This window comes from Aricia agestis, chromosome 17 (genome assembly GCF_905147365.1).
Source record: "Aricia agestis chromosome 17, ilAriAges1.1, whole genome shotgun sequence".
NCBI lineage: Eukaryota > Metazoa > Arthropoda > Insecta > Lepidoptera > Lycaenidae > Aricia > Aricia agestis.
In genome coordinates, this window is record NC_056422.1 from 2,238,799 (window position 1) to 2,266,348 (window position 27,550).

The 27,550-nt window shown below is 37.6% G+C and overlaps 4 protein-coding genes across 5 annotated transcripts; 1 reads left to right on the forward strand and 3 right to left on the reverse strand.

Moving 5' to 3' along the window:
• Positions 1-2,261: 2,261 nt before the first annotated feature.
• LOC121735448 (fumarylacetoacetase) lies at positions 2,262-7,690 on the reverse strand. Its single transcript, XM_042126282.1, has 9 exons — positions 7,471-7,690; positions 6,910-7,017; positions 6,644-6,768; positions 5,703-5,843; positions 5,345-5,442; positions 4,910-5,065; positions 4,391-4,597; positions 3,851-3,999; positions 2,262-2,583 (listed from the first exon to the last, which is right to left on the reverse strand). The coding sequence occupies exons 1-9, from the start codon at positions 7,552-7,554 to the stop codon at positions 2,380-2,382; spliced, it is 1,272 nt and encodes a 423-aa protein (XP_041982216.1). The 5' UTR covers positions 7,555-7,690; the 3' UTR covers positions 2,262-2,379.
• Positions 7,691-10,240: 2,550 nt separating this feature from the next.
• Positions 10,241-12,915, forward strand: LOC121735242 (TBC1 domain family member 31). Its single transcript, XM_042125995.1, has one exon. The coding sequence runs from the start codon at positions 10,388-10,390 to the stop codon at positions 12,800-12,802; it is 2,415 nt and encodes an 804-aa protein (XP_041981929.1). The 5' UTR covers positions 10,241-10,387; the 3' UTR covers positions 12,803-12,915.
• LOC121735244 lies at positions 12,865-19,112 on the reverse strand. Its single transcript, XM_042125998.1, has 9 exons — positions 18,947-19,112; positions 18,452-18,583; positions 17,903-18,025; positions 16,695-16,858; positions 15,835-15,967; positions 15,334-15,410; positions 14,821-14,995; positions 13,502-13,745; positions 12,865-13,069 (listed from the first exon to the last, which is right to left on the reverse strand). Exons 1-9 carry the CDS (start codon positions 18,956-18,958, stop codon positions 12,930-12,932), a joined length of 1,200 nt encoding a protein of 399 aa, XP_041981932.1. The 5' UTR covers positions 18,959-19,112; the 3' UTR covers positions 12,865-12,929.
• LOC121735243 (26S proteasome regulatory subunit 7) lies at positions 17,059-27,344 on the reverse strand. Of its 2 annotated transcripts, XM_042125997.1 has the most exons (11): positions 27,174-27,344; positions 27,059-27,096; positions 26,804-26,977; positions 26,431-26,570; positions 24,354-24,522; positions 23,627-23,759; positions 21,604-21,730; positions 21,099-21,195; positions 20,490-20,698; positions 19,920-20,079; positions 17,059-17,070 (listed from the first exon to the last, which is right to left on the reverse strand). In XM_042125997.1, exons 1-10 carry the CDS (start codon positions 27,244-27,246, stop codon positions 19,935-19,937), a joined length of 1,305 nt encoding a protein of 434 aa, XP_041981931.1. In that variant the 5' UTR covers positions 27,247-27,344; the 3' UTR covers positions 17,059-17,070; positions 19,920-19,934. The 2 variants fall into 2 exon arrangements, with proteins under 2 accessions (XP_041981931.1, XP_041981930.1); XM_042125996.1 differs by lacking the exon at positions 17,059-17,070 and having other exon boundaries at positions 19,816-20,079.
• Positions 27,345-27,550: the final 206 nt, after the last annotated feature.

The following is a 27,550-nucleotide window of genomic DNA, read 5'->3' on the forward strand; positions in this document are numbered from 1 at the left end:
AACGCTGACAGGTATTGACGTCAGGGTTACTAGATCTCAGAGAATTCGATTTGTCAAAAGACATCGTCATTTTTAATATGGCTTGTTTTTTTTTTATTTCAGCAAGATTATCCAAGTATGGCTCGGATGGCTCGAATGGCTCCCGATCAAGTTGCGTCGAAACTCTCACATACTTCACTTACTGTATAACATCCTTTTTAGTCCTTCTACTCCTAACTACCTCAAAGTAAAATTCAATTTCCTCGGTCATGACAATCCTATACTTCGCTCTGCAAACAAACTGACTCTTGCGTTTCCTTCTCACAATACTTCAATCTACGATTCTTCTTTCACCATCTCCGCTATTCGTCTCTGGAATTCCTTGCCCGATTTTATAAAAAAATCGGAATCAATTAACATCTTTAAGAAACGTTTGAAAGCACACTACCTAGATCAGGCTCAGTCCTTGTAAAACTCTTGGTGTTTTTTGTACAATTATTTTAATGTTCCTTTATTTTTTATAATGTAGGTTTTTAATGTAATGTAGGTAATTATATCAACATGTCTTTTTTAACCTTATTATATCTGTGTAAATTTGTGTAGTTCATTTGGCTATTTTATTATGTGTAATATATTGTATTTAGTGTATGTGTATATATGTGTGTATATGTATGTATGTATGTGTGTATTTTTTTTTCTTTGTTTAAGTTTAGCACTTTAACATTATTTTCTGCCACCATATTTTGGTTGCCTGGAAGAAACCGCTGAAAGCGGTAAGGCCGCCTATTTGCTATGTTCCTTGCCTAATGTTGTTTTTGTTATTTTATATAGTTTATAATGCAAATAAAGAATTTATAAATAAATAAATATATAATTAGAAAAATAATTACATGACATTATTTGAAACATATTAACGAACAAGAAATCAAAAACTCTTTTTTATATTAAATAACTGGCAACACCTATTTCTATGAACGTATTGGATCCAATCTCTCAGCAAATGTTAAAAATCTATGATCAAGGAAGAAATGAATCATATGTCTATATTACATTATCCAATATCATTGACTCAATGATCTCGGATCCAATATATATGATAATCTAATATCCCCCTAATACACAAATTGTTACTATTGTTACGGTACACGGTATACGGACATGTAGTGCCATCTAGCGGCAAACCAGCGAAACTGATCAGGGGACACACTACACATAAATCCCCTACTCGAAACTAGATGGCGCTAGGTGGTACATGCTCGAGCCTCCTAGAAAGTTCCACTTGTTTACGTGAATCGGGAACTTTCTGGAATTCGTCTCGCCATATAAAAAGCCGCAGGTAGACGGCCCGGGATTTAGTTCGTTTCGAGCTATCATCAAGGCAATTTCGGAGCGATAACAAGTGATTAATAGTGAGTGAACCAGTGAAACCTGCGACTTGGCTACGACCTAGGACAGTGATAGTGCTCAGTGATTGGACCTAGTGATTAGTGTTTGGACTTAGTGCTAAGTGTTGTGACCTAGTGTGTGCTTGTGTGACCTGGACTTAGTGAATAAAGTCTTCAAGAGAGTTAGCAGATCTTTCTCTCCAATTCCTTCGAACCCTAGCACTTAACACTATTGTTATTTGATAATATTGTGATGTACTAACATAGTTTTCTAAGTCTCAATCATAGACTTATAATATATACTGTCGTTATAGGTTTATGGTCTCAATTATATTTACTAACACTATGGATTCTTATTGTGATCCGAAATAAAAAGTTATTACTTATTATTATTACTATTTAAGTCAAAATATTTCAAATAAATTCATTTTCCATTAATTGTATTTGGTTTTAACGAACAAGTTTAGTTTGTGGACAATTTATATTTAAATTGAACATGTTTATTTAGCTGAAAAAGCTTTTTTCTATTAGCTTTGTTGATTCCCTAGGTTAGTAACTAAATAATCCAAATTCTGCTGTCATGTATCACATGACAGCAGAACCAATTTTTATTCATCTGTTTGACGTCCAGACGGCACTTATTTCGTACATATTATAATGTATATATCTATATATATATATATTATATATAAAATAGATTTTCAAATGTGTTAGTCGCGCTAAAACTCGCAAACGCCTGAACGGATTGGGCCGATTTTAGTCTTAAAATATTCGTAGAAGTCCAGGGAAGGTTTTCACCGGGACAGCTAGTAATAAATGATATGTTTTTATACTTGTAACGGTTGCGGTTTAATGGTTTTAAATTTTTAATAATGTCCATGTAAATAAAACAAACAATTTATATCAACAATTATATTTTAAAACAGTAATATTTATCTAACCTTGGTTTGTGCTTACACACGATAATATGGCAGTGGATAAAACAAACAACACACATTGCGATGCGATTTTATAATTATTCTTTGAACGGCAAAGCTGGTAGCAGTTTTCCTTCGCAACAGCCGAAGCCGATGCGAGTGCCCCGCTCGTTCACACAGTAGCCGCGTAAAACGACAGTGTCGCCATCTTGTAGGAACTTGCGTTCCTCACCATTCTGAAGACGGATGGGCTTGGTGCCTTTCCAGCTGAGTTCCAGCATGCTGCCATAGGAATCTGATGTCTGAAATAAAATAAAAAACGGTAGAAATAAGGGTAGCAGTGTAGGCACATAGTAGGCACCTTAAAAAGGGCACTGATTTAAAGGGGCAATTGTTAATTGCAGTTTTGGTAAGTTAAAAATTATGAATGGCACGTGTAATAACTAGTTCAGCAGTTGAAACTAAGCAGTAACATAAACAAAAATGAGTAATGAATAATAATGAAATGAGCGGTAAAAATTAATTATTGAACGAGCGGTTACGTGTGGGCAGTAATAAATCGGAATTTGTCAGAAAGAAATCTCATTCTAAGCGATAAGGTGGTAAAATAAAATAAAAAAAAAACAGTACCTAAATGCAAAAAAAATAACCTAACCTAACTAAAAATCGAAATAAAAAAAAAATAAACCTAACCTAACCTAACGGGTTGGGGTTGGGCGTTGGCTGATTCGGTTCTGTGACTAATTTTGCAATAAGTTTATCCAATCCACTCAGACCAAATAATTATTTGGTCTGAGGCCTGAGCCAATTCATAGGTTTACTGACTCAATAACGAAATGGTAATAGAAAGAAAGGATATAAATGTAAAGCGAAGAAAGAACAAATTCATGTAACGCAGCATAAGATCCAATCCAACCCTAATTGGTGTCACCGCTCGCAATGATCTGCCGAACTATTTATCGATCCGCCCATTCAATCATTTTTACCGCTCATTCAGTTATTGTATGATAACACAACCGTCATTTATATTACTGTACAACATGTTATACAGTCGCAATAATTAATCAACCACCATTAAATTAAATAACTGCTCAATATTTTTTTAATTGATTACTGACACATCTAGTCAAAAAATGAATACCCCTCCACATACAGAATGTGACATAAAAACACTAAAAAGTGTTACAAGCTTAAAGATTATTATTTTCTACCAAGTATAATATATTTATATAAACTATAATATATTTTAAAAATTAAATCTAATATATAAAATTTTCGTGTTACAGTGTTTGTGCGTGAACTCCTACAAAAGGGCTCAACCGATTTCAATGAAATTTTGTATGTATTCTCAGACCTAACGATCGTTAGGTCTGAGAATAGGTTTTTATCTACTTTTTTACTGATACTAGAAATAATATAAATAGTAAAACTGTCAGCTAGTAAATTTATACTTTAAAATCCACACAATACTCCAATTTCGGGAACATAAAGAATGTATGGCAAATTATAGCGTAGAAAATGATGTCATTATTGATTATAAGGACCTTCCCTCCTATCAGTAACACTTACATCTCCACTTATAGTACCCGAGCCCAGCAGATCTCCTGGGCGCACGTTACATCCGGTGACAGTTTGCTGCGCGAGCTGCTGTTTCACTGTCCAATACAAGAAGCTGTAGTTTGATCTGCAGATTGTTGTAGCGACTGATGATTTGTCAGCTGAAATAATTGAAACCATAGTTTATAAATAATTAAAGAAAAACGACATAACTCTTTAATAACAGAAAAATAATATATTTTCAGTTATTAAAGAGTTATGTCAATCTACATAGGGGCAGGCTCACCATGACCACAGTAGAAATGTTAAAGAAAAACTGACAAATAGGAAGAAAAGGACTGACTTTCCGTAAGAAAGAAATATTTCTATGGTGGCCATACCTATAAATTGGGGTGTTATTGATTTTCGGTACTTATAGATTCCTAGCTAACCTAGCTTTGAGTAACTTTCAAAGAGATGTAACGATTTAGGTCTATTTTTGTTTCGAATCTTAATCGAAATTACCTACTTTTAGAATTTTTCACCTTTTCGGGTTGATTCGGGGGTACTCACTTTTCAAATCCACCTCCAGCTTGATATCGAAGTTGAAGGGATCATCGTGTCTCAAGTACGGGAAAGGGATCGGGTCCTGCGGGTAGTTCTCAGTGATGTACGGGCGCAGAGCTTCAACAGTTACGATCCAGGGGGAGATAGATGTGCCAAGGTTCTTAGCTGTGAATGGCCCGAGGGGTACGTATTCCCATTTCTGGATGTCGCGAGCTGGAAATGATAGTAAAAAACCGCTAAGTACCGTTATCACAACTTCATATAAGATTCTATCGAATATGGGCATTAAGATGCACTTGGTATAGGTATTAAGTATAAAAAAATTAATGTCACCATCTTTGTCAGGTTATAAAATGAAAGGGCTCTGAGCTCTGCTGGAGCTCGGTATCACACTGCTAACTTGGGGCTTGTGAATATCCTGAATATTTTCGTCTTAAAACTTTTTGGAATTTGGTAGTTACCACTTACTATTAGGCGATGGCTCTCCTCTAATAGTCGGTTACGTTTTTAAGTTTTTATACATACCACTCCAGTCGTTCATCAGGACGAAACCAAAAATGCGGTCTTCAGCGTGTTTAGCGGTGACTCGTTCTCCGAGAGCTGTCGGTGGTCCGCCGACAAAGCAGCCCATCTCCAGCTCAAAGTCCATCAGACGACATGGCCCGAAGTGTGGATCGGCTCCTTAAAAGACAAAAAAAAAATTATAATAGTAGAAGTTAGAACTGGAAACCGTCATTTTTTTTCTAAGTGATTGGGTAATTTAGATAAAAAATATAACGCATAAGTGAAGTGACAAAACTATTTTAAAAAGGTATTTAGTAAAATAATAAAATCCAAAGATATTTTTGCATTATATTTTTAAACGTTATCGCGGTTTGTTATCATAAGGCTCTGGGTAACAATTTTTAGTGATAATAAACCGCAATAAAATAAGTACGAAAGAGTTAAAAATTCACCTACCCTCAACAGGCAAGGTTTGTCCCATAGGTCTAGTGATGGGTGTTCCTGATATGACGATGGAGCTTGAACGTCCATGATAGCCAATGGGCAAGTGTTTCCTAAAAAGATAGTCACTAGTCATTTTGTTATAGAGGATATGATAAAGATACTAAAACTTTACTAATTCCACTTGCGCTAGCCTGGGTATAAGTTAATATCTCGGATTTATAGGGAATATTTAAATAAATCTTTTTTCATATCGTTAAATCGGTTTACAAACGACTGAGTAGATGTTAGACAAAGATTCATTTACTGGAGTCTTGGTCGAATAACATAACCAAATATTTTAAAAATCCTTAAAAATAGTAAATGTACTTACCAATTTGGCGTGAGTGCATTCTCTTTGCTTCGAAACATGATGCCAACGTTGGTGGCATGATGAATAGATGAGTAGAAGTCCGTGTAATCACCGATTTCAGCGGGAACATGCATGGTGGCATCGCTCTGTTTTACGAAGGCACTGAAAAGGAACAAGGTACAGACAACACTTTAATTCGATGCGTGTAAAACGTCACGTTAAAAGAATAATTCATTGATCCTTCGATCGTGTGGATTCTTGGAAATCTATTATTCTCACCACATGCGTTAATTATTATTATTATTATTATTATCTTTTTTTTTTATGAAATAAGGGGGCAAACGAGCAAACGGGTCACCTGATGGAAAGCAACTTCCGTCGCCCATGGACACTCGCAGCTTCAGAAGAGCTGCAGGTGCGTTGCCGGTCTTTTAAGAGGGAATAGGGTAATAGGGGAGGGTAGGGATGGGAAGGGAAGGGAATAGGGGAGGGTAGGGAAGGGAATAGGGTAGGGGATTGGGCCTCCAGTAAACTCACTCACTCGGCAAAACACAGCGCAAGCGCTGTTTCACGCCGGTTTTCTATGAGAACGTGGTATTTCTCCGGTCGAGCCGGCCCATTCGTGCCGAAGCATGGCTCTGCCACGTATTATTCATTCATGATAGTCATTCCAATAGATTGGAATTGCATAAAGCATTCGATTAATAATGGGGTGAAGAGTTTATCCCCATTGAAGATAAGACGAGCAGACAGGCGGACGGATCGACAGACGGACAAACGAACAGACAACAGACAGACAAACAGACGCACTTTCGCATTTATAATATTGGTATGGACAGTAGTATAATAGACAATAATGAATGATGATCATTAGTGATTACAAATTTCTGCGTAATATTATGACATGATACAAATAAAGGTTAAAGTTAGTGACGTCATTAAACGAGAGTCTAGACTTTTACCGCTGTCTCAATTCATTATCGTTTTTCAATTTTGTGTTGTTTGCATCCAAAAGGTTTCGTATCGTGTTTCGTGCTTCGATCCAATGGGGTTTAGTCAATCCCATAAAAGAGTTGAGTTTCTCCTCCTAGAAATGAACAGATGATAAATTAAAAGAAGGAAAAACTAATCACAATCCGCTCTATTTTCGTATATTGTGCTAGCCCATAGTAATGATCAACTAATAGATTTATTAATTTGACATGCAAAATAACAGCTCTAAATTTACCTTAAAAGCATGTTGTTTGTCTTTCAAAAGTGGTCCGTTGAATAAGTGTGAGATCACATTCAAGTCCAAGATCCAGTCTCCAATCGCGACACCTATGTGTTTTTGAGCCTGAAAAATTTATGTTTCCTTATTGCCTCACGTGCTGATAACATTTCTATAGTAATATTATGCAAGCACCTCGTTAAAATTAAAGTATGTAGCTGTAGTTTACATATTGTATGTAGTATACATATTGGACAATGGACAGCCTCATGTCCTGAAGTCTCGACCACGGACCATCAATAGCTGATATATTAATCGATGTTACATATTATTTTTTGATCAATAAACTAATAGTTTCCTGGCCACTGTACAGGATCAATTTATCACAGGAATTTATACCAATTTTTGGAGAAATATTTTCAATGGCAACACTCAGAAATTCTTGGCGTAGGTCGTTGAAAATTAATTTATAAGGTTATATTCCTGAATTTCTAATAAAACAGTATGAATTCGAAAATGTGCAAGTCATAGATTAGAATTTTTTTACTGATAAGATAAGTAAAATAAATATTCACTTACATTTTTAGACGATGTGAACACACCATAGGGCAGATTCTCAATCGGAAAATCGCTGTTCGCCGAGTACTCAATAAAGGACTTCATTTTCTTGAGGCACGTTTGTTTTCCACGGCTATCTCGAATAAAATGTCTCTAGTTGGGTACGATTTAGAATATAGTTTTACATTTAGTATGGAAACAAGGTTGATAAACACGTTCTGTCACCGGCCGGTGAACATATTAAAATTATAGTACTTGGCTCTTCAAGGTCGTCGCACGTCGGTCGTCGCGTTGTTATTGTTTTAATCAAGTCAACAAACAACTTATTTACTCAGATATAATTATGTGAAAGTTATCTAGCGATACTCGTGTTGAACTTGAATTTTTAATAAAAAAGGCAGGTTTATGCTACTTCATTGAGGGAATCAAATTGTTTTTCTAGATAATCTTATAGCAATTTGTTACGAAATACTTCGCAATGATTTAAAATCAGGAATAAATTATGTAAATAATAACTGAGAATAGGAACTGGTTTGAAAAGTGGGCAGGTACTGGAATTTGAATAAATTAATAAAGTACTTAATACAAGTTAGCTTTAATTCTACGAATTTATTTGTTGTTTTGTGTACGCAGTACGCACTGAAGTAAAATAACTAAGAATATAATTTTGCTTATCCAAGAGTAGTAAGTATATTGTACAAATTTATGATGTAGGTTTAGATACGTGGGAGAGCCATGCTTCGATATGAATGGGCCGGCTCGACCGGAGAAATACCACGTTCTCACAGAAAACCGGCGTGGAACAGCGTATGCGCTGTGTTTCGCCGAGTGAGTGAGTTTACCGGAGGCCCAATTCCCTTCCCTATCCTCCCCTATTCCCTTCCCATCCCTACCCTTCCCTGTTACCCTATTCCCTCTTAAAAGGCCGGCAACGCATCTGCAGCTCTTCTGATGCTGCGAGTGTCCATGGGCGACGGAAGTTGCTTTCCATCAGGTGACCCGTTTGCTCGTTTGCCCCCTCATTTCATAAAAAAAAGATAAGTACAAAAAATCCTTCGTCTAGTAGAGTTTTATACATTTTTGAGTATGGGTTTGGCACAATGTGTAGACTGCGGTCTGGCGGTCTGCATTTAAATCAGTGAGGTTCCTACATTATACAGAATGCACTTAAACCTTCCGGCCAAATTTCGATATTATATTGATCCTTCTGCATCAATATAATATCGAAATATGGCGAGTGACCGTTCTGCAACAATTTTATGTGGGATAAAATAATATTGCACCCTGTATAAAAGGGTCATAAGGATACCGGACGCCAAGTCAGAAAATACTATGAAAAATACCTTTTAGTTGGTTTACTTTGTAGTTTGTATTGTCATTGTAGGTAAGTACTTATCATTATATTATTTCTACGTGGCAGCGCGGTATCGCTTTTAACATAATCGTCCGCTCGTTTCTCGTTAGTATAGGTATAAATAACAAAAATATAATTGTAGATAAAAAGGTTTTATTTATTTTAGATTACATAGTAGGTACTTAATAACAGGATGCATCTACAGCCTACTCACATTACACTCGCGTTCCAGTCTAAAACGCCTGAAAAGGGCGTATCGCATTTAAACCGGCATCTAATCCATTCTAATCTCAGAAGTGCGCCATTATGATATTATTGTAATGTGTTGTATTGTTTAAACCTACGGGCTACGGCCTTATTACCTAACTATAGGTCTACCATAATCTGATGGCAAAAAGTGAGAAAATAAAATATTGACTCTAGCAATAACGGGGTAATAGCCGGTAATAGGAATAAAACATTTTGATCCTTTTTTTCTAGCGGCTGATTCTGTTGTTAAACATGCAAATTAAATAAAAATTAAGAATATTTTTTGAAAATCTGCTGTCAATATCCTACCAATTCAAATGTTAACCTCCGTTCCCTTACTAATATAAAATATATTTTTACAGCGAATAATTTTACAAGGTCTTTGTTTGGCACATTAAAAAATTCATATGATAGATAAAGACAGCGGACTTATAAATAGTCCTATACTGTACTCGACGAAACAAGGCGGTAGCGGACTCCATGGCAAAAACTTGTCATTTACTATATAAAGCCGCGTATGACAACATCTGACTTCATTGTCAATCGCGATTTATATAGTAAAAAAGTGACAAGTTTTGACAGGGAGTCGATGACCGCTACCGCCATGTTTCGTCGAGTACAGTATAGGACTTTTGTACAGCTCGACAAGGCTTTAATGAACGTGGCGAGAAAAGGAACAAACGCTGTTTTCATACAAAATCGTCATTGACGACCTCTGTGGCTCAGTGGTAAGCGCGTTGGTAGCTCAAGCCAGGGGTCGCGGGTTCGAATCCCGCCGACGGAACAAAAAGTTTTCAATGTTCCCGGGTCTGGATGTGTATTAAATATGTGTATGATATAATAAAAATCTTAAATATATGTATAGTATAAAAGTATTAAATATATTTCCGTTGTCTGGTACCTGTAACACAAGTCCTTTAGGTACTTAGCACGGGGCCAGACTGACGTGGTGTGAAGCGTCCATAGATATATATATTTTTGACAGTTCTCCTTTACCAGCAGTGCCCATTGACGTATTCATTTAAAACCTTGGACTTTGGAGCACTTTAACCATAGACTTTTGACTTTTTTTACGATGTTGCCAGTTGTCTGCCATGTTCTTTAACCATAATATTTTTATACTCTGTGCATATTGTCGATGTCAAAAACCATCTGTCATGTGTCAACTTTGATGTCTCGCTGGTTTTGTTTATTTTGGTTTGGTATTGAAATACTTCCGCCAAATTTTAAATATCTGCAGTATTTATTAATGTTCTTGTAATAATTTATAAGTATTGCACTGTGATACACTATCTGCAAGTTAATGTGATTTAAATATAGCTTTCGTCGTTTATAATGGACATTTGTCACGGTGAAACAGTAAGACTTGAAAAATTCGACATCAAAGTGAAATCTAAACCTAAAGATGGTCTTATACTGCAGCTACATCACACAATTCGCAAATCGAATGGAGTAAACAAACGTATTAGATTCTCGACGGGATCATTCGACGACGCACACGAGAAGTTGGCTTGTGCAGACAATGCGGGAAACATCTTTATACTTGATTTCATAGACTTAAAGTTTTGGAAGGTAACAAACCGCTGTCCAAGTACTGCTCTACATTTTGTTCCTGGTAAATCGAATTTACTACTTATTGCTACAGACATAAAGTTTACTATTGATTATGTAGATATCGAGACAGGTGCAACTGGCCTGTCTCTGTCGGGTCACACGGCCCACATTAAGCATATATCCTTTTCGAATCATAAAACGGAATGTTTATTAACCGCTAGCCCCGTAGAAGCTATACTGTGGGAGTTGAAGAATTACACAAAATATTTTACTTTGACAACATTTGCGAGTGCTCAAATCCAACAAATAATGTTTGCTCCATCCAGTGATTATGTGGTGGCTTGCTTCCAAAACGACACGATTCAGATATGGAGGCAGGAATCTATGAAATCAGTTAAGCAAATCTTACCAAATGATTTGAAACATATGAAGTCTATAGCATTCTCCACAAACGGCAGAGCGATGGCCATGGCTGGTCTATCATCTCTACTGATCCTCTTCAGCATGGATACTTGGAAAGCTTTAAAATCCATTGATCTCATAAGATATGACATATCTGGTATTCATCAGTTGGCTTTTGTTCCCCAAATGTTTGACGGTGGCTCTAATAAAGTTCTAGCAATGTTAAGCAGTGATTGCACCCTACACTTTTTAGATTTAGAACGGCTGACCATTGTACACTGCATACACCCAGAAACATCAGGAATAAGAAAATTTGACATCAGTCTAACTGGAAAATATTTCCTATGTATTTTGCAACAAGGAGAAGTGAATATATACAACACCTCGTTTGTATTAGATATAGCACACAGTACTCAGCAAGAAGTAAAGAAATCCGTGGAACTGTCTCAATCTGTTAAAAAAAAATCACATAAGGTAAAGTCAAAACATAAAGAAGAGATAGAAAACAAAACGAAAACATGCATGGACAGCTCTCGATTGAGAAGAATACTTATGCAGCATGGAGAATACCCAGAAAAATACCGTGCCACAGTCTGGAAGAAACTTTTGGCAACTCCAGATAATAAGAAGGCTTACTCACTGTTACTGGACAAAGGGATACACCCTTCATACAAAGATATTGAGAAGCAGTTCACTATCCACAGCACCATCACTCTCAATAGCTTGAAAAGGCTTTTATCATGTTTGGCTAACTGGTGCCCATTATTTGGTGTGACTGATTTTCTCCCAGCTTTCGTATTTCCGTTTGTAAAGGTACTACAGAAAGATCCTCTATTGCTGTTCGAGTGTGTTGCTACAGTGCTCTTAAACCAATGCCAGCTATGGTTTGAATATGCTCCATTTCCTCCTATAAGTGTGCTAGCCATGGTTGAGAACATCTTGGCTGAACATGACCAAAAGCTTCTAGATCATTATTGTCACCATGGTGTTACGAGCCAAACGTATGCTCTATCAATATTAGAAACTGCTTTTAGTGAAGTATTGACTTGTTCGGAGTGGCTGATCCTATGGGATCATATAGTAAGCAATGAACCAGCCTTTATATTAATGGCGGTGGTGGCTTATAATATTGTACAAAGGAGTGCCATAAAAAAACTTTCAAACTTTGAAGAAATTGAAAAATTTTTCCACATGCAGAACCCTATAGATAAGAAAACATTTTTGAAGAAAACATATGTTTTGCTGAAGACAACTCCGGATGATATACATCCAAAGCAATTTTTGAATAGCTTTGTATCTTTAAAGAATGATTCCAGCTATCAACAATTTAATGGTTATCCAAAAGCTACAATTTGTCTTAAACTAGCAAAAAAGGAAAGGAACAAATTGAAAGACAATAAAGGTAAAGGATACACATTGAAAGAGTTAACAACTGAAAAGCAAGAAGAGCAAATCAGACACAGGCTGCAAGATGATCGTGCTTCAGACAGTATGTCTGAAAATTGCAGAGATGCTGAAAAACAATGTGAAAGTAAAACAAAGAAGGGTACAAAAAAATTGGTAAAACCGAAGTTGAGCAGTGGTGATTTTGACCAAAAAAGTATAAAAAATGATTTGATTGATAGCATTATGTTTCCAAAACTACAGCATATCACATTTGACCTGGAGAAGACAATATGTCCCAATAGACCTGATGTAAAACTAAATGAAAATCTTACGTTTAACAGACCTGATAAACTAAATAAACGAAATGTAACAGCAAGTTACACAAAATCTGACTCATCTACCTCGTAATATTTTGCTTAGATATTCTGTAAATAATTACCTAAAGAAGCAGTATCAATCAAAGAATTGTATTTATTTGGATACTCTATTTATTTCTGTTAAAACAATTTTGATAAAATAAACAGTTTAAAACAAGTTACTCCTTTTTTGCTGCTGGCCTCGGTATAGTTGATTTAACATGGCTATATTTCTTTCTGCTGGCACTCAGATTCGGACTGAACTCCGAATTGCCTTTAGGAATCCGTACAGGAGTAACAATCTTAGGTCTGGATAAACCTAAAAATGTTTAAAGATATTTTAGATTGATCAATATTCAAAGACGAGACGGCAGTAAGCGACACTATGGTGAAGCGGAGCGACACTTTATGTTCTATGGCACTGACGTTTTATGTCTCGTATCTCCGTTGCTGGTTAATGCGGCTAAGTTTATACGATTTCATGTTATAAAGAATATTTGGCCGTGGCAGCGTAGTGTCGCTTAGTGCAGTATCACCTTTAATTAGCTGAAAGTAGTATTAAGGGAGTTTGCTGCGTTGAGCGTGTGCCCGGCGCGGGCGCCATGCCATGCCTTGCGGGCTGACCCGCCTCAACGCAGCGCTGCTCTATGGGATGACATGAAACAAGCACGCCCCGCGGGTGGCCGCGCCGTGTGCACGATTAACGCAGCGAACGCCCTAACATAAGACGTGATAATATAATACAACTTACAATTCAACTTATTCTTATCTTCAGTTTTATCCTTTTCTTTCGCACCTGGCCCGTTCTTCTTGAACAAATTAGGTGATAATCGGCGTAATTTCGATAGCTTCCCTTCTTTCGGAGTTGGTTTTCTCGCTAGGTTGGACGTGGACGCGCTCTCGGTACGTTTCAGCTTTCTAACAACGTCATCATGCACACCCATACCCGTTAGATTGGGACTTGAGGAAAATTGGATTTTCGAACTTTCTGGGCCCTGTGAAATGTTAAAGAAGCATATTTTTGAGATAAAAGCCCTCCTCAGCTTTTAAAAGTCAGAGTGATTTTTCAGCAAGACCTGTGGCTCTAGATGGGCCCTCATTTTACTACAATTTACCCGCACTATATCTAAAAGGTCTACAATATCTCCTATCCTTAATATATTCGCTACGACTCGACAGAAGTAAATTCATCAAAGCGCGCTCAAGGCAAAAAAACCGGCCAAGTGCGAGTTGGACTCGCCCATGAAGGGTTCCGCAGCAGCAATAAGGTTTATTTTTATGAAATTAAGAGGTTTTTAATTTATTTTCATATTTCACTTGATTTAATGAAAGTTAAATTAAGGTTTACCATTTATGACGTATAAAAAAAAAACTACTGGCTAGATCTCGTTCGAACCAATTTTCGTTGGTAGTTTTTATAGTAATGTCTAGTATAGTCATATATATTTTTTAGACTTATCATGCCCCTACTTTAGAAGTTAGAGGGGGGGGACACACATTTTTCCACTTTGGAAGAGTCTCTCTCGCAAACTATTCAGGTTTTAAAAAAATTATAGTAGAAAAAGACCTATCCCCCACACGCATAGGTTAGATGAAAATTTTTTTTTTACGTTTCAGTTGTATCTATGGGGACCGCTAAAATTTTCAATAATTTTTCCAATTTTGTATTAAAATCTTAAAGCGGTTCACAGACTACATCTATTTACCAAGTTTCAATAGTATAGCTCTTATAGTTTCGGAGAAAAGTGGCTGTGACATACGGGCGGACAGACAGACAAACAGACAGACATACAGACAGGCAGACAGGCAGGCAGACAGACAGACAGACATGACGAATCTATAAGGGTTCCGTTTTTGCCATTTGGCTACGGAACCCTAAAAAGCAGGGGCCGTACAACGAAACCATTTTAACGAAACCGTTTTGAGACACAAACAATCGAACGAGAATGCCGCGTCCTACTCTAACAAACATCAAATGACGTTGTTAGAGCAGGACGCGGCATTCTCGTTCGATTGTTTGAGTCTCAAAACAGTTTCGTAGTAGTCCTCTAGTTTCAAACTCTCACTAACCTTTAATACTGATATCTTGGAGACATCCAACGCTAGAGACGACATCGAGGACTCATGCTTGCCTTCTTCCATATACTCCCTGACTGTATGGGCCAGCTGGTTCCTCAGATCTTCTGCGAGTTTCTCAGCAGCTATGAGGCTCTCCAGTAGCGAGTTTTGTTGTTCTTGAATAGGACTGCAATTATAAGAAAATAGAGATCATTTCAAGAGTGGCGCAGTCTAGATTCTAGAACTTTACCTACTGCAACGCACACTAATGAGAAGCGTAATCGCTTCGACTCGGAAGTCGGAACAGCTGCTCTTGTAAGCTACTGCATCTAACATTCTAATCTTAAAAAGATTGCGCCGTATTGCGTCTGATTGTGTACTGACCCTTACAAATAAAGTATTTTAAAGTTATCTTACTTTATTTGTAACATTTTTTTTAATTGTATAATGTCTACCTCCAGTAGACCGTAACTAGTAACATAATATTTGTTACTATTATAGTTAAAACCTGCTATAATACGATACCTTGAAGTTTTGTTACGTCTTCGCACACTGGCCGGAGTCGTCACTAGCGTGTACGTGCTTTGTCTTTGGCACATCAACTGAAAAAAAAACAACAAAATATGTAATCTCTAACAAATTATACAATGCGAAAGTGTGTCTGTCAGCTTTTCACGCTTAAACGACTTTGGTATGGTCTACGGAGATACTTTGAAAGATGAGAAAAGACAGCTGAAAGTGTATGTTGCGAAATAATGTAGGTACGGTTTACGTGCGATAAACTAATTTCGGCGAATAGAGTTGTCAACATAATATTTTGTTACATAATACAACTCTATTTTGGGACTAAATTTGGTAAGTTAAAAGCTTAAGGTTTTTGTCTATATGTCCCTTATAGAGTAACGACCAGGAACTATGGGGTTTGGCTCGCGGTTACTTTACGGCGTTTACGCGGTGCTTTACAGAAATTTTTTAACGAAGGTCGCTCGCTTTTGGGCCATGGAGTTTGAGTAATCTACGGTCTACCTTCTTGGGGTCGCTGGTATCTGCCGGTTTCTGCAGCGGTCCGGGCGCCGGTAGTTCTATGTCCACCTCCTTGCTGTTCAGCGCGTCTAGCGAGCGACAGCGAGACGGCGTATCTGTCTTCAGCATTAGGTGACTGAAAAAGATGATTTAGGTCCTCAAAATAGGGTTATGAATAATAATACCTAATATTGTTTATCTGTCTTTCTGGTTACCTCTTTCCGCCCAAACCACTAAACCGATTCAGTAGGCCTACTACGAAACTGTTTTGAGACTCAAACAATCGGACCAGAATGCCGCGTCCTGCTCTAACAACGTCATTTCACGTTTGTTAGACTAGGACGCGGCATTCTCGTCCGATTATTATTTGAGTTTCAAATTTCATGGTATAAAAACTGCTTCTTATGGAGATACTTCCCAGGAAAGGGCATAATATACTTTTTATCCCGGAAATTTTGCCGCAACGGAGTTGAGGGCGTCCGAGTTAATTTTGTACGAGATCGAAGAGAGATACTTATAACTAGTATTTTTTATAGGGGTCAATCATTTCTAATCCTTATTAGATCCCGCGCCGAAGACCATTAAACTTACAACAATGTTTACACAATCCATCAAAAATTAAACTAATCACAACTCTTATCTTGTTATCGCTATCTCTTATATTTTCGGATTTTTGGGCTATATAACTACGAAACCGTTTTGAGACTCATACAATCGAATGAGAATGCCGCGTCTTGCTCTAACAACGTCATTTCTCGTTTGTAAGAGTAGGAGGCGGCATTCTCGTACGATTGTTTGAGTCTCAAAACAGTTTCGTGGTACGGCCCCTGGCTATAAAACATTTCACTTAAAAAAGTCCTCACCGTTTCTCCGGCGTGATCTCCACCATGCTGGCGGACCGGTTGGCGGGTTTGTGCCGGTCCTCGTCGTTGTGGTCCCTGATGCACCGCACTATCTCCTGCAGTTCTGCCGTCAGACGGTCGCGGTGCGCCTTGGGCAGGGAGCCCAGGAGAGCGCTGCCGTATTCCTGTTGTAAGAAAGTATACTTATGACTAGTTGCTTGGGATTTTTTTTACGAAAATTTGTTTAGGGTCCCTAAGGTAAGCTGGTTACCTTTTTAGGGTTCCGTAGCCAAATGGCAAAACACGGAAACCTTATAGATTCGTCATGTCTGTCTGTCTGTCCGTCCGTATGTCACAGCCAGTTTTCTCCGAAACTATAAGAGCTATACTATTGAAACTTGGTATGTAGATGTAGTCTGTGAACCGCATTTAGAATTTGATACAAAAATGGAAAAATTATTATAAATTTTCACTGAACCAAAAAAAAAATTTTTCGTCTAACCTATGCGTGTAAGACTATACTAGACATTACTATAAAAACTACCAACGAAAATTGGTTTGAGCGAAATCTAACAAGTAGTTTTTTTATACGTCATAAATGGTAAACCTTAATTTAACTTCCATTCAATCAACTGAAATATAAAAATAAATCAAAAACCTTTTAATTTAATAAAAATAAACCTTATTGCTGCTGCGGAACCCTTCATCTGCGAGTCCAACTCGCACTTGGCCGGTTTTATCTAAAATAGAGAGTATAAAATTTTTGCTCACGTTGAGGGCCCCATATAATTGATTCGGCATATACGGCGGCAGCTACGCCCCTGGACTGGAGTCTGGAGTATACTTCTAAAACTTACGTACATGTGATACTCGTAGAAGCAGTCTTTGTATTTTATTACGTCAGGAAGTCTTCAAGACGACCGGTCCCTCAATGCATACCATTGTGGTATGTTCAGAAGTTGAGATGACACATGTACCATCGAGGAAATTGATTCCTAGGGCCTAGGCAGTTGACGGACCTACGTCATGTGGTTTTATGTCAACTCAATGTTAGCTGTGATCAATCAATGGGTTTCAGCTTAACGCGACCAATTTGGTCGCGTTAAGCTGAAACCCATCCGATCCACCTTAGGTCCACCATCTGCCTAGGAATCAACTTCTATTTTAGTTAGTATGTGTAGTAGGTACGGATGGTTGAGAGTTTATCATCTGAGGAGTTTATAACTCACTTTGCTGAAGTGTTTGCCCCCGGTGATTCCGGACACCTGCCATACGCTGGTGTTCTGCTGGCTGAGCGCGGGACACGAGCAGGAGTGGTTGCCGCTCTCCAGCACCACGTGGAGACCTGACGCCTGGGAAGAGCATACTCAATTTAAGACGAAAAAGCGACAAGCATCAAACCATCTTCGCAAATTGCAACAAGTTCATCATGTGATTATTGAACACTATAAGTAGGATGGTCGTGTTATTTAGGTATAGGTATCTAGTGACTAGTCCGAAGTCCGAACCACAAGACTTTGAAGACTAGCCTTCATATTGAACATCAAAATCTGTATGGTATTTTCTGATTAGTATAGATAACTATGTACGTAGTAAAAGTTGAAGGGAAGAGGGTCGGGGTTAGGACCATGATAATACTCGTAGTAAAAAGCCAAGTAAGTTTGAGTACAGCTACCCTCCAACTAGTTCCATACAACACACAGAAATTAACTCGGCACCTGCATGAAAATACAGTTTCCTCATAACAAGGTGTCTACACAACTTCTGCGTATACTAACCTGGCAGTTAATGACTATAGTGCGCACTCCTCCCTCTTGGCTCACGTTACCATCGTTTGTCTCAACAGATTTAACGTTGAAGCCCAGGCATTGTAGCAGCGCACAGAGTTCCACCACATCAGTGTAGGCATCCTGAAATTTATTAAAGAAGTAAAGTCTATTCAGAGATATTTTACTTTTGGCAGATCAGTGGCTATATAAATATTTAATATACCAACTATAAATTTAAATGTTATATAAATTAAAGACTAGCAATTTATCAAAATGTGATAACGAAATAACGAAAACCGTACGATCCACATATATCCACTATAAGCAAGTAAATATTTGCTCTTTTCACTTTGTAAAAGTTCAATATAGAAATACTGTCTTATCTACTGCCACTACTGGCCAAAATAATTTTCTTCGTTAATATTTTACTTTTTTATGATACAATTTAATTTAAATCGTAGAATTATTACAAACATTTATAAAGTATTTGAACTGCAAACTTACCGTCTCCGACATTTTGTAAAACAATAACAACTATTTCCCAAAAATGATAGATTTAATTAACTTTCCTCGCTGGTTCTTTTAAAAATATTTTCTAATTATTTTAGTTTCAATTACTCTTTCACTTGAATAATGTTTCGTCATCGACTGGGAGACATGGGCAGACGTCAAAATTATTTCCCAACTACCCCCAATTTTTTTCGTTTTCTATTTTATTTTTTATTGTCCAATTTTCGGCAAAAAGTTATTTGCCATTCTGCTTAAATTTAAATAAAATAGAGGTTCAATCGACTAACTACAAATTGTGTGCGGCAAGTGAATAGAGGTCTGAGTGTAAACACTCACTCGCGTCGCTACTGCCGCATAAGTATTCGGGCAATATTGCCGGCAGCGCGAGGAGCAGCGGCGATTATTATATTATTTACATGTACTTTACCATATATTTAGGTACTTTCAAATTCTCTACACTTACTAAGGGGTTCAAATAAAAGGCTAGTATAATTAAAATTAATTTATATAATACGTAGGTGCGCGTCCACCGGATCGGAATCGGTGCGGACGTATTTGTTGCTTTGTATTGATTTCTATAGTACTGCGTGCACTGAAACGTCATTTGCTGACAAATTATAAATGACGACGCTCTGTCCGCACCATAAAGTTAATATACAGTACCTAGCGGAATAGAGAAACAATCTCGAGCTGTCAAACGAAACCGAAATTGATTAACGTCTGTGTAAAAATTTGTTTACGTTTACGAGATTAAATTGTCAACGTGCCGGTAAGGGCTGGACGTCAAATAGATGAAAAAATTGGTTCTGCTGTCATGTATCACACGTCTCTTTTTACCAGGCAGTATTACTGACAGTGACATCTCGCTTGCTCAGGCCTCTGTTTCTCTATTCCGCTAGGTATATTAACTTTATGGTCCGCACCGTACGCTTCGATACCGGCTCGGTGGACAAGTAGCTTTACAGACTATTAAATAATGATATTAATTGTAAGTCATGTAGCGCGGCGTGGCGGAGAACTTGGCGTATGACTTGATGACCTTGTTCACGGCTTCGAGGAAATCCTTCTCAGTGGCGACCTTGCGGCGCGCGCGGATCGCGAACATGCCCGCCTCGGTGCACACAGACCTGGAAATTGTGTAAATGTTACACTCTTTAGCAGACAAGCGTATTTTATATTATGCTTGCACTTCACATGGCTATTTGTATTTGCTATTGGCTGTTTGTTGCATTTGGCAAAATTATTGACGTATATACAAACAAGCAAATAAAGGCAAATATGGCCTTCCACACATGGACGTCGAATACCAAACTTTTACTTGATTTTTTTTACTTGCCTATTTGACTCTTTTAATGTGCGTCAAAAAAAGGTATTTGTCAAATAGGCAATTAAGGCCAATACTTTGTCAAATATACCGTCCACACATGGTGGTTGTTTGGCGAATACATAAAATACGCAAATACAAATAGCCATGTACTTTACATGTACCTTTATAGTTTATTAGTATAGTTTATTATAGGTTTTCGCCAAGACCTACCTGATCTCAGCACCAGTAGAATTAGGACACAGCCTGGCCAGCAGATCGAAGCGGATATCCCTCTCCACGGACATAGCCCGCGCGTGGATGCGGAAGATGTGCGCGCGCCCCTCGAGGTCCGGCAGACCGAACTCCACCTTCCGGTCCAGACGGCCCGGCCTCATCAGCGCCGGGTCGAGGGTGTCGGGACGGTTGGTTGCCATCAGCACCTGGATGATGATGATAAGTTAGTCATGTGTAGGTTTAGAGAACTAGCAGGCTTAGCATGGTCACCATAGAAACGGTTTCTCTCTATGGAAGAATACACAAGTGACAGATTACTAAAGGAAAATCTGTCAGTATGTCCATAATTTCTCGTTTCTAATGTTGTTATGCTAAGCCGGCCCCTACACGGGCAATTTTATTGTCAATATCACGCTTCAATTTTATTGAACAGTTTATTTGACAATTAGATTGAAGGCGTGCGATGTTAATATTGAACTCAACCTTACAATGTTATTGCAAATAAGTTGTTCAATAAAATATTGCCCAATATTATTGTAGGTCTAGATGCCCGCTAAGAATCAACTTCTCTGATAGTGCATTGTACTGTTCTCGTGGGATACATACCTTGATATTACCACGAGGGTCGAAGCCATCGAGCTGGTTGATCAACTCCAGCATAGTACGCTGCACCTCGTTGTCGCCGCCAGCGCCGTCGTCGAATCTGACGGAGTAAATGAGCTTAGGCCGTGTAATGGTAAGTGATATTAGAACACACACACATCTTTATCTTTTAAGTGACAGGAACAAGTGGCGACGTTCGAATTTGATTGATTTGAAACACATTGTTATTTGGAATCAAACTAAACATAACTTAGCCAACTAAATCAGTTATGTTTAGAAACGTTGTTAAATAATCTTTTCTTTCGCTTATGGATTTTCAATTAATACAAATATCTTTTTTTCAAGAATGTTGTTGAAACAAAGGTCTTGTTAACTACTTTTATTTCCTTACCGTGGAGTTTTACAACTTCTTTAGCTTTCGCGCTTTACTAGAAATCTAAAACTAAATCATAATATTATAAAATAGTAACACAGTTGGAGTCTGTCAAACAGCAAAACAACAGCGTACCTGGCGCCTCCGATAGCGTCGATCTCATCAAAGAATATCAAACAGGCTTTCTTGCTGCGCGCCATCTCGAATAGCTCGCGGACCATGCGGGCGCCCTCACCTACGTACTTCTGTACCAGCTCAGAACCTGAAATATGTTGGATATGAAACAATTGTATATACTATCAGAGAAGTTGATTCCTAGGCAGACGGGAGACCTACGTAGCGCTACCACAGAATATATTAGTAGTACCAACAGAATTCCCACTAGCGAAACCGGTTTAAAGAAATAACGACTCATGCTACGATACTATAAAGTTCAAATTCCGCCCGCGCAGTGCTAGGTGCCAACAATTATATTCACCTACATGTCCGCTCTCTTTCTATAGCATAACTCGTACCTTTTCTGACGAAATCAAGGTTTTCGCCTTTTAGAAAACAAAAAAATCTTTTTTAATTACTATTGGTACGAATAGCAAACCTTTTTATAGTAATATAAAATTTTGGTAATTCAATCTATATTTTATAGTAGTTTTATATATTCGATTATAGTGCAGGAAACTTTTACAATTTAAACATAGTAACTTGTGTTTATTTCTGTGTAGTTTGTGTGTTTCTTCATATGAAATTGGTTTATTGGCTATGTTGTATAGTTTTTATTTACAAAAAGTAAATAAAAACTATACAACATAGCGATGTTGTACAGTTTTTATTTACTTTTTGTCTTCGAATAATAAAAACTACTTTTTGTATTTAAATACCTTATTCAAATACATATTTCATTGGCCTTCTTTGATTGTTCATTTTTATAAGATTTATAACACAGCCATTTTGCCACATTGTCACAGCGGTTAAATCAGTATCATGAATTAAATTCCTCTATAATCAGTAAACAGTAAATACGCGACGAAAAATCTTGCGCGTGCGTCACCGCTCGCTTGTGAGTCCCTAATGATTGGCCACCCGCGGGTGGTACTTACAGTTAGATACCTACACGCACGAGTGAGACAGGCCTGGCGCTACGTCAAACTCAGCTAGATCACAATTAACATTGAATTGACATTTGGCATGATACGACCCTTGCCCTTGCCCTGTTAACTGCCTAGGAATCAATTTCCTGAATGGTACACTCCCACGAATGGACTCCTTTATTGAGTGTGACAAAGAGGGGCCAATAAGTGTTTGAATAATATGTTCTTAATCTTATATATACCAGTATTCATCACATTTGAAGTAATTAAAAAAAAATCTTATGCAACAAAATCAGGAACGTAGTTTCTAATCATTCCAAATTCTTTTACAGTAATAGAATTTAAGAAGGATTTAACAATTACCAATCATCTAAAAACCTTACTTATATTATAAATGCGAAATGTCTATCTGTTAGCTCTTCAAACGTAAATTACTGAACTGATTTAAACAGGTATGGAGATCCTTAAGACAGATGGGAAAAGATATAGAAGAAATGTGGTAGTTTTGTTGCCAAAAAAATTAAATGGTGACCACATTTCTTTTAGTATAAACTATAAGAGGTTTTGCTGTCTCACAATGTGTAGCTCTGTTCACAGATTCAATAAAACAGAGTTGTTCATCGCGACGTTAGTGTCGGAGAGTTGTATCAGAATGTCTACAAAGCTTCAGTATGACATTCTTTCTTTACTCTCCATATCCCATGTACCAGTCTAGATCATTTCTAATCCTGCTTTAAACTGTCATACCTCTAGACTGGTGGTAGAGGACTGAAAATGTGATTTTTATGTTTACTACAATTCCTATGCCTAAGAGCGATCTGAAGTCAATCCGGACCAGTAAAAATACGGTCAAGAGTAGACATAGAACCATTTCTAGTATAGCTAACGCACAAAATCGGACTTAAGAGCTTACTTTCCTCCGTAATCCATAAATCTAGGGTTCGGATTTGACACATACTGAACTCGAGTAAAAAATTGTGATACTTTGTAAATTCATATAAAATGTACTACTACCATAATTTACAATCGCTATTATCGTTCGGTCACCTCACTTAAGAAGTTGTGGTACTCACCAATAACCCTGATGAAGCAGGCGTCAGTGCGGTTGGCGACGGCGCGGGCGCAAAGCGTCTTGCCGGTACCAGGCGGGCCGAACAGTAGCACTCCCTTCGGCGGCTCGATACCAAGCTTCACGAATTTCTCTGGCTGGAAATGATACATAGAAGTTATTCAGTTGGTCTGCACGTCTGGTATAAAGCATAAATTCGTTTAGTGACTCAATGCTACTTGACTCTTAGGCGTAGCGCAGACGACAGACTATCCATAAACATAGACTAAAAAGTGCGTCACGGATAGTCTGTCGTCTGCGCTGCGCGTCGTGTGCGTTATACTGCATATAATTGCATAGGTTCTATTTCCACGGACTAAAAAATGCGTCAAGGATAGCTAGTCTGTCGTCTGCGCTGCGCCTTATACTATTAGAGAAGTTAGTTCATAGGCAGATGGCGGACCTAAGTAATTTGGTCGTCTTATGTCAAACCCAGCCGACAGAAACAGAGAGGAAATGGATAAGTGCTAACACTGAATTGACATAGCACAACCAAATGACGTAGGTACGCCATCTGCCTGTGAAGCAATATTTTTGATGGTACATATATGTTTTTAATCATTCCAAACACTAAAAAACGAGGCAAAGACTTTCTGTTCGACATCGTAGTGTGAGCATCTCATGACATCGTAGTCCATAAATCTTTACTTTAAAGTTATGAATGCTGTAAGGAGCCTTTAAAATAAACTTACATGCAACAACGGCGTCTCCACAACCTCCCGTAGTTTCTCAATCTGTTCCTTACAACCTCCCACATCGCTGTACGTCACATCCGGTTTCTCTTCCACCTGCATCATCGTTACCGTCGGGTCTATCTTGGGCGGTAACGGAATGTGAATCTGGTACTTGTTACGGTCCACACTGGAAGTGAAATGTTACGGTGAAGGAAAGCACTAGGAATTATATCTTTATATATAAAACTCAAAGGTGACTGACTGACATGGTGATCTATCAACGCACAGCCCAAACCACTGGACGGATCGGGCTGAAATTTTGCATGCAGGTAGATGTTATGACGAAGGCATCCGCTAAGAAAGGTTTTTGATAAATTCCAAACCCAAGGGGTTAAAATAGGGGATGATAGTTTGCATATACTAATAGTTCTAAACGCGAGCGAAGCCGCGGGCAAAAGCTCGTTTTTATCTAAGATACTTAGAAACAAAGGTTTATGAATAATAATAAAGTAGATAACGCCCTCACGCCCGCAACTCTGTTGCACCAAATTTCGTTTATCCAGCGGGAACCGTACATTTTTCAGGACAAAAAGTATCCTATAACCTCTCCTGGGACTCAAAGTATCTCTATACCAAATTTCCATAAAATCAGTTCAGCGGTTTGGGCGTGAGTAGGAAACAAAAAGACACATTTTTGTATTTATAATATCAGTATGGATACATTTAACTAATAAAAGTAGCTTGATTGACAAGGATATTGCACAAGTAAGGATACTTAGTTAGGTAGGAACTTCCGTGCCTTCAAGCGTTTTTGTCACAATTACTATTGGCAACAGTCTAACACAATAAATTAATTTAGCTCTAGCGTAGTAGTCACTATTATTATTAAAGTTTATTCCCGTGGTGCTTCTCCCCTTCAGTTCTTTGACTTTCGGTCACTGCAACTTTGTGCTGTCTCCCGCTTTATATTGGGGAGGGAATCTGGAATTCTTCCTACTCCTCCTATTTTCTTCTGATTAATTTCGTTGCGGGTCCCAAGACAGCTTTAGCATGTCCCTCGGGCTCCCTGAGATCATATCAAAGGGTTTTCGTGGTTGGATGCCACTGTCGATCCTGGCGACACAGGAGATACAGTGGTGGGAATGTGTGGTGGGCCAAAGCCCGTAAAAAAACAAAAAAAAAAACAAGTAAGGATAAAATTGAATGTGTAGTCTTAGTTATAACTAAAAGAAAACACTAAATTCTTATAGATGAAAGCCTAAGACCAATATAATTTTGGAGAGTTGTATCAGAATCAGAATCTTGTTAGCCTTCAAAACAACAATCTTTCTTTACTCTCCATAAATACATCTTAATTTATTACACAAAAAGTAAAACTTATTATACAGTGGAATTGAGAAACCTCCTCTTTATTGGAAGTTGGTTAAAAATATATACTTGTGTACTTTCCAGAGTTGTTTGTCACAACTCCAAGCAATGTATCATTTATCTTAGAATAACAAAAAACCAGATGACGCCTGCAACTCTGTTGCGCCCAAATTCGTTTATCGCACAGGAACCGTGTATTTTTCCGGGATAAAAATACTCCCATGTCCTTTCTCGAGACTCAAAATATCTCCATGCCAAATTTCAGAAAAATCGGTTCAGCGGATTGGGCGTGAAAAGGCAGACAGACAGAGATACAGACAGACACACATTCGCATTTTTAATATTAGTATGGATTTATGATTGTATAAAATAAAGTTTCTACAATTTAATTGCAAAAAATAACCCTGAGTTTTGACTGCTTAGAGTCTGTAGCTTTTGATCCAAATTTGATAATAATAAACATAAATCAAGACGTGAGTGGAAGAATAAGGTAAGTAACATGAAAAAACTTCCCGTTTTTTTGCTTAAATGGAGGCTTTATTGCCGCAAAAATTATTTGAAATAGAAAAACTATGGATTATATGAGTAGCCAGATATATTAGCTAGGTTATGAAGTAGATAAATTACAAGATTTATTAAAGTAATAAGGGAAAAATTAGTTATTGTCTGTATGAAATGTTACTTGTTTGATTCTTCCACTCAAGTCTATTTAATATAAAATACATACCCGACTCTCATTCCCTCTTCAATATCGGTGGGGGCAACTGAGTCGGCCAGGTCCACCACAAACTTAGCAAACTGCTTCACATTTATAATGTACTTCGGGTCGTTGGAGTCTGCATTGATGATCTTGGTACATCTGGCAACCTGGAAGAATTTCATAAGTTTTTTTATTGAGTACTAGCAACCCACCCCGGCGTTGCACAGGTATAAAATATATAGCCACTGAAAAAATGATTAAAATCGATAGCCTTCACGTGGTCTACTTCTTATGTGTGCCAAATAACATAAAAATTGCTTCAGTAGTTCGCGAGATAAGCCCTTTCAAATTATTTTGTATTATTTAGGCTTCAGTTTTATGGCTGTGGAGGCTATATTACCTGTAACGGCTGTTCATTCTGCAGAGTTTGTTTGTCTGCTGCCAAATCCCACAAAGCTGGAGGTGCCAAGCCAGTATCTGACTCCTTGATGCCAGTAAGCTCATTTACTCTCTTCATTACTGTTTGTATGCCTTCTTCTACATCTTTAATGATTTTTGTATACTGCCCTTGTCCCTAAAAAGGAAAGAAAATCCAATGAGGAGGTACAACAAATATGTGATTTTACAATAAGAATAGAAGTGTGCAGACACTTACATATGATTTCAAAAGAGCTATGTCACCTTCATCCAACGCTGTAAGTAAGATATTTTATGTTTAGAAAAGTAAAATCACAGTAAATAGGGTTATACAGTAACAAATAGAAAAATACATTTGATTTCCTTTTCTGGTTCTTCCTTATCATCTTTCACTTTTCTCATATCATCTCCTAAATGGTCAGGCATTTTATTTATAGTTTTGATACTAAATGCTTCAGAAATTAACGCTAAAACTATCTTTGTTTCTATTTCACAAGAATCACAAGAATGATTTACAAAAACGTCAATGACAATGACAAATCATTTTCATTTTTCACATTTTGTATCTGTGGTTACTTTTTCTTTCATATTTTTGTAAGCCAAAGCTTTCATCTTGAAATCTTGTAATAAATAATAAAATTTTACTGAGTGACTAGTGAGACCCGTCGGCCGTCACCCAATACTGTTTTAATAAATTTGATGAGCTTTTTATGTATATTATAGTAAATAT

Bases quoted from the DNA above. Each gene is read 5' to 3' on its own strand.
- LOC121735243 (XM_042125997.1), bottom strand. From the start codon at position 27,246: ATGCCTGACCATTTAGGAGATGATATGAGAAAAGTGAAAGATGATAAG. The intron at 27,097-27,173 runs GTATTTTTCTAT...TCTTACTTACAG, and splicing joins ACCAGAAAAGGAAATCAAAT to CGTTGGATGAAGGTGACATA. The intron at 21,196-21,603 runs GTACGCTGTTGT...TTACTCCGTCAG, and splicing joins GACGCTATCGGAGGCGCCAG to ATTCGACGACGGCGCTGGCG.
- LOC121735244 (XM_042125998.1), bottom strand. The intron at 15,968-16,694 runs GTGAGGACTTTT...CATCTTTTTCAG, and splicing joins GAGATCACGCCGGAGAAACG to TCACCTAATGCTGAAGACAG. The intron at 14,996-15,333 runs GTATCGTATTAT...TTATAATTGCAG, and splicing joins AGACGTAACAAAACTTCAAG to TCCTATTCAAGAACAACAAA.
- LOC121735448 (XM_042126282.1), bottom strand. From the start codon at position 7,554: ATGAAGTCCTTTATTGAGTACTCGGCGAACAGCGATTTTCCGATTGAG. The intron at 4,598-4,909 runs GTATGTATAAAA...TATCATTTCCAG, and splicing joins CCTGATGAACGACTGGAGTG to CTCGCGACATCCAGAAATGG. The intron at 4,000-4,390 runs GTGAGTACCCCC...CAATTATTTCAG, and splicing joins GCTGGAGGTGGATTTGAAAA to CTGACAAATCATCAGTCGCT.
- LOC121735242 (XM_042125995.1), top strand. From the start codon at position 10,388: ATGGACATTTGTCACGGTGAAACAGTAAGACTTGAAAAATTCGACATC.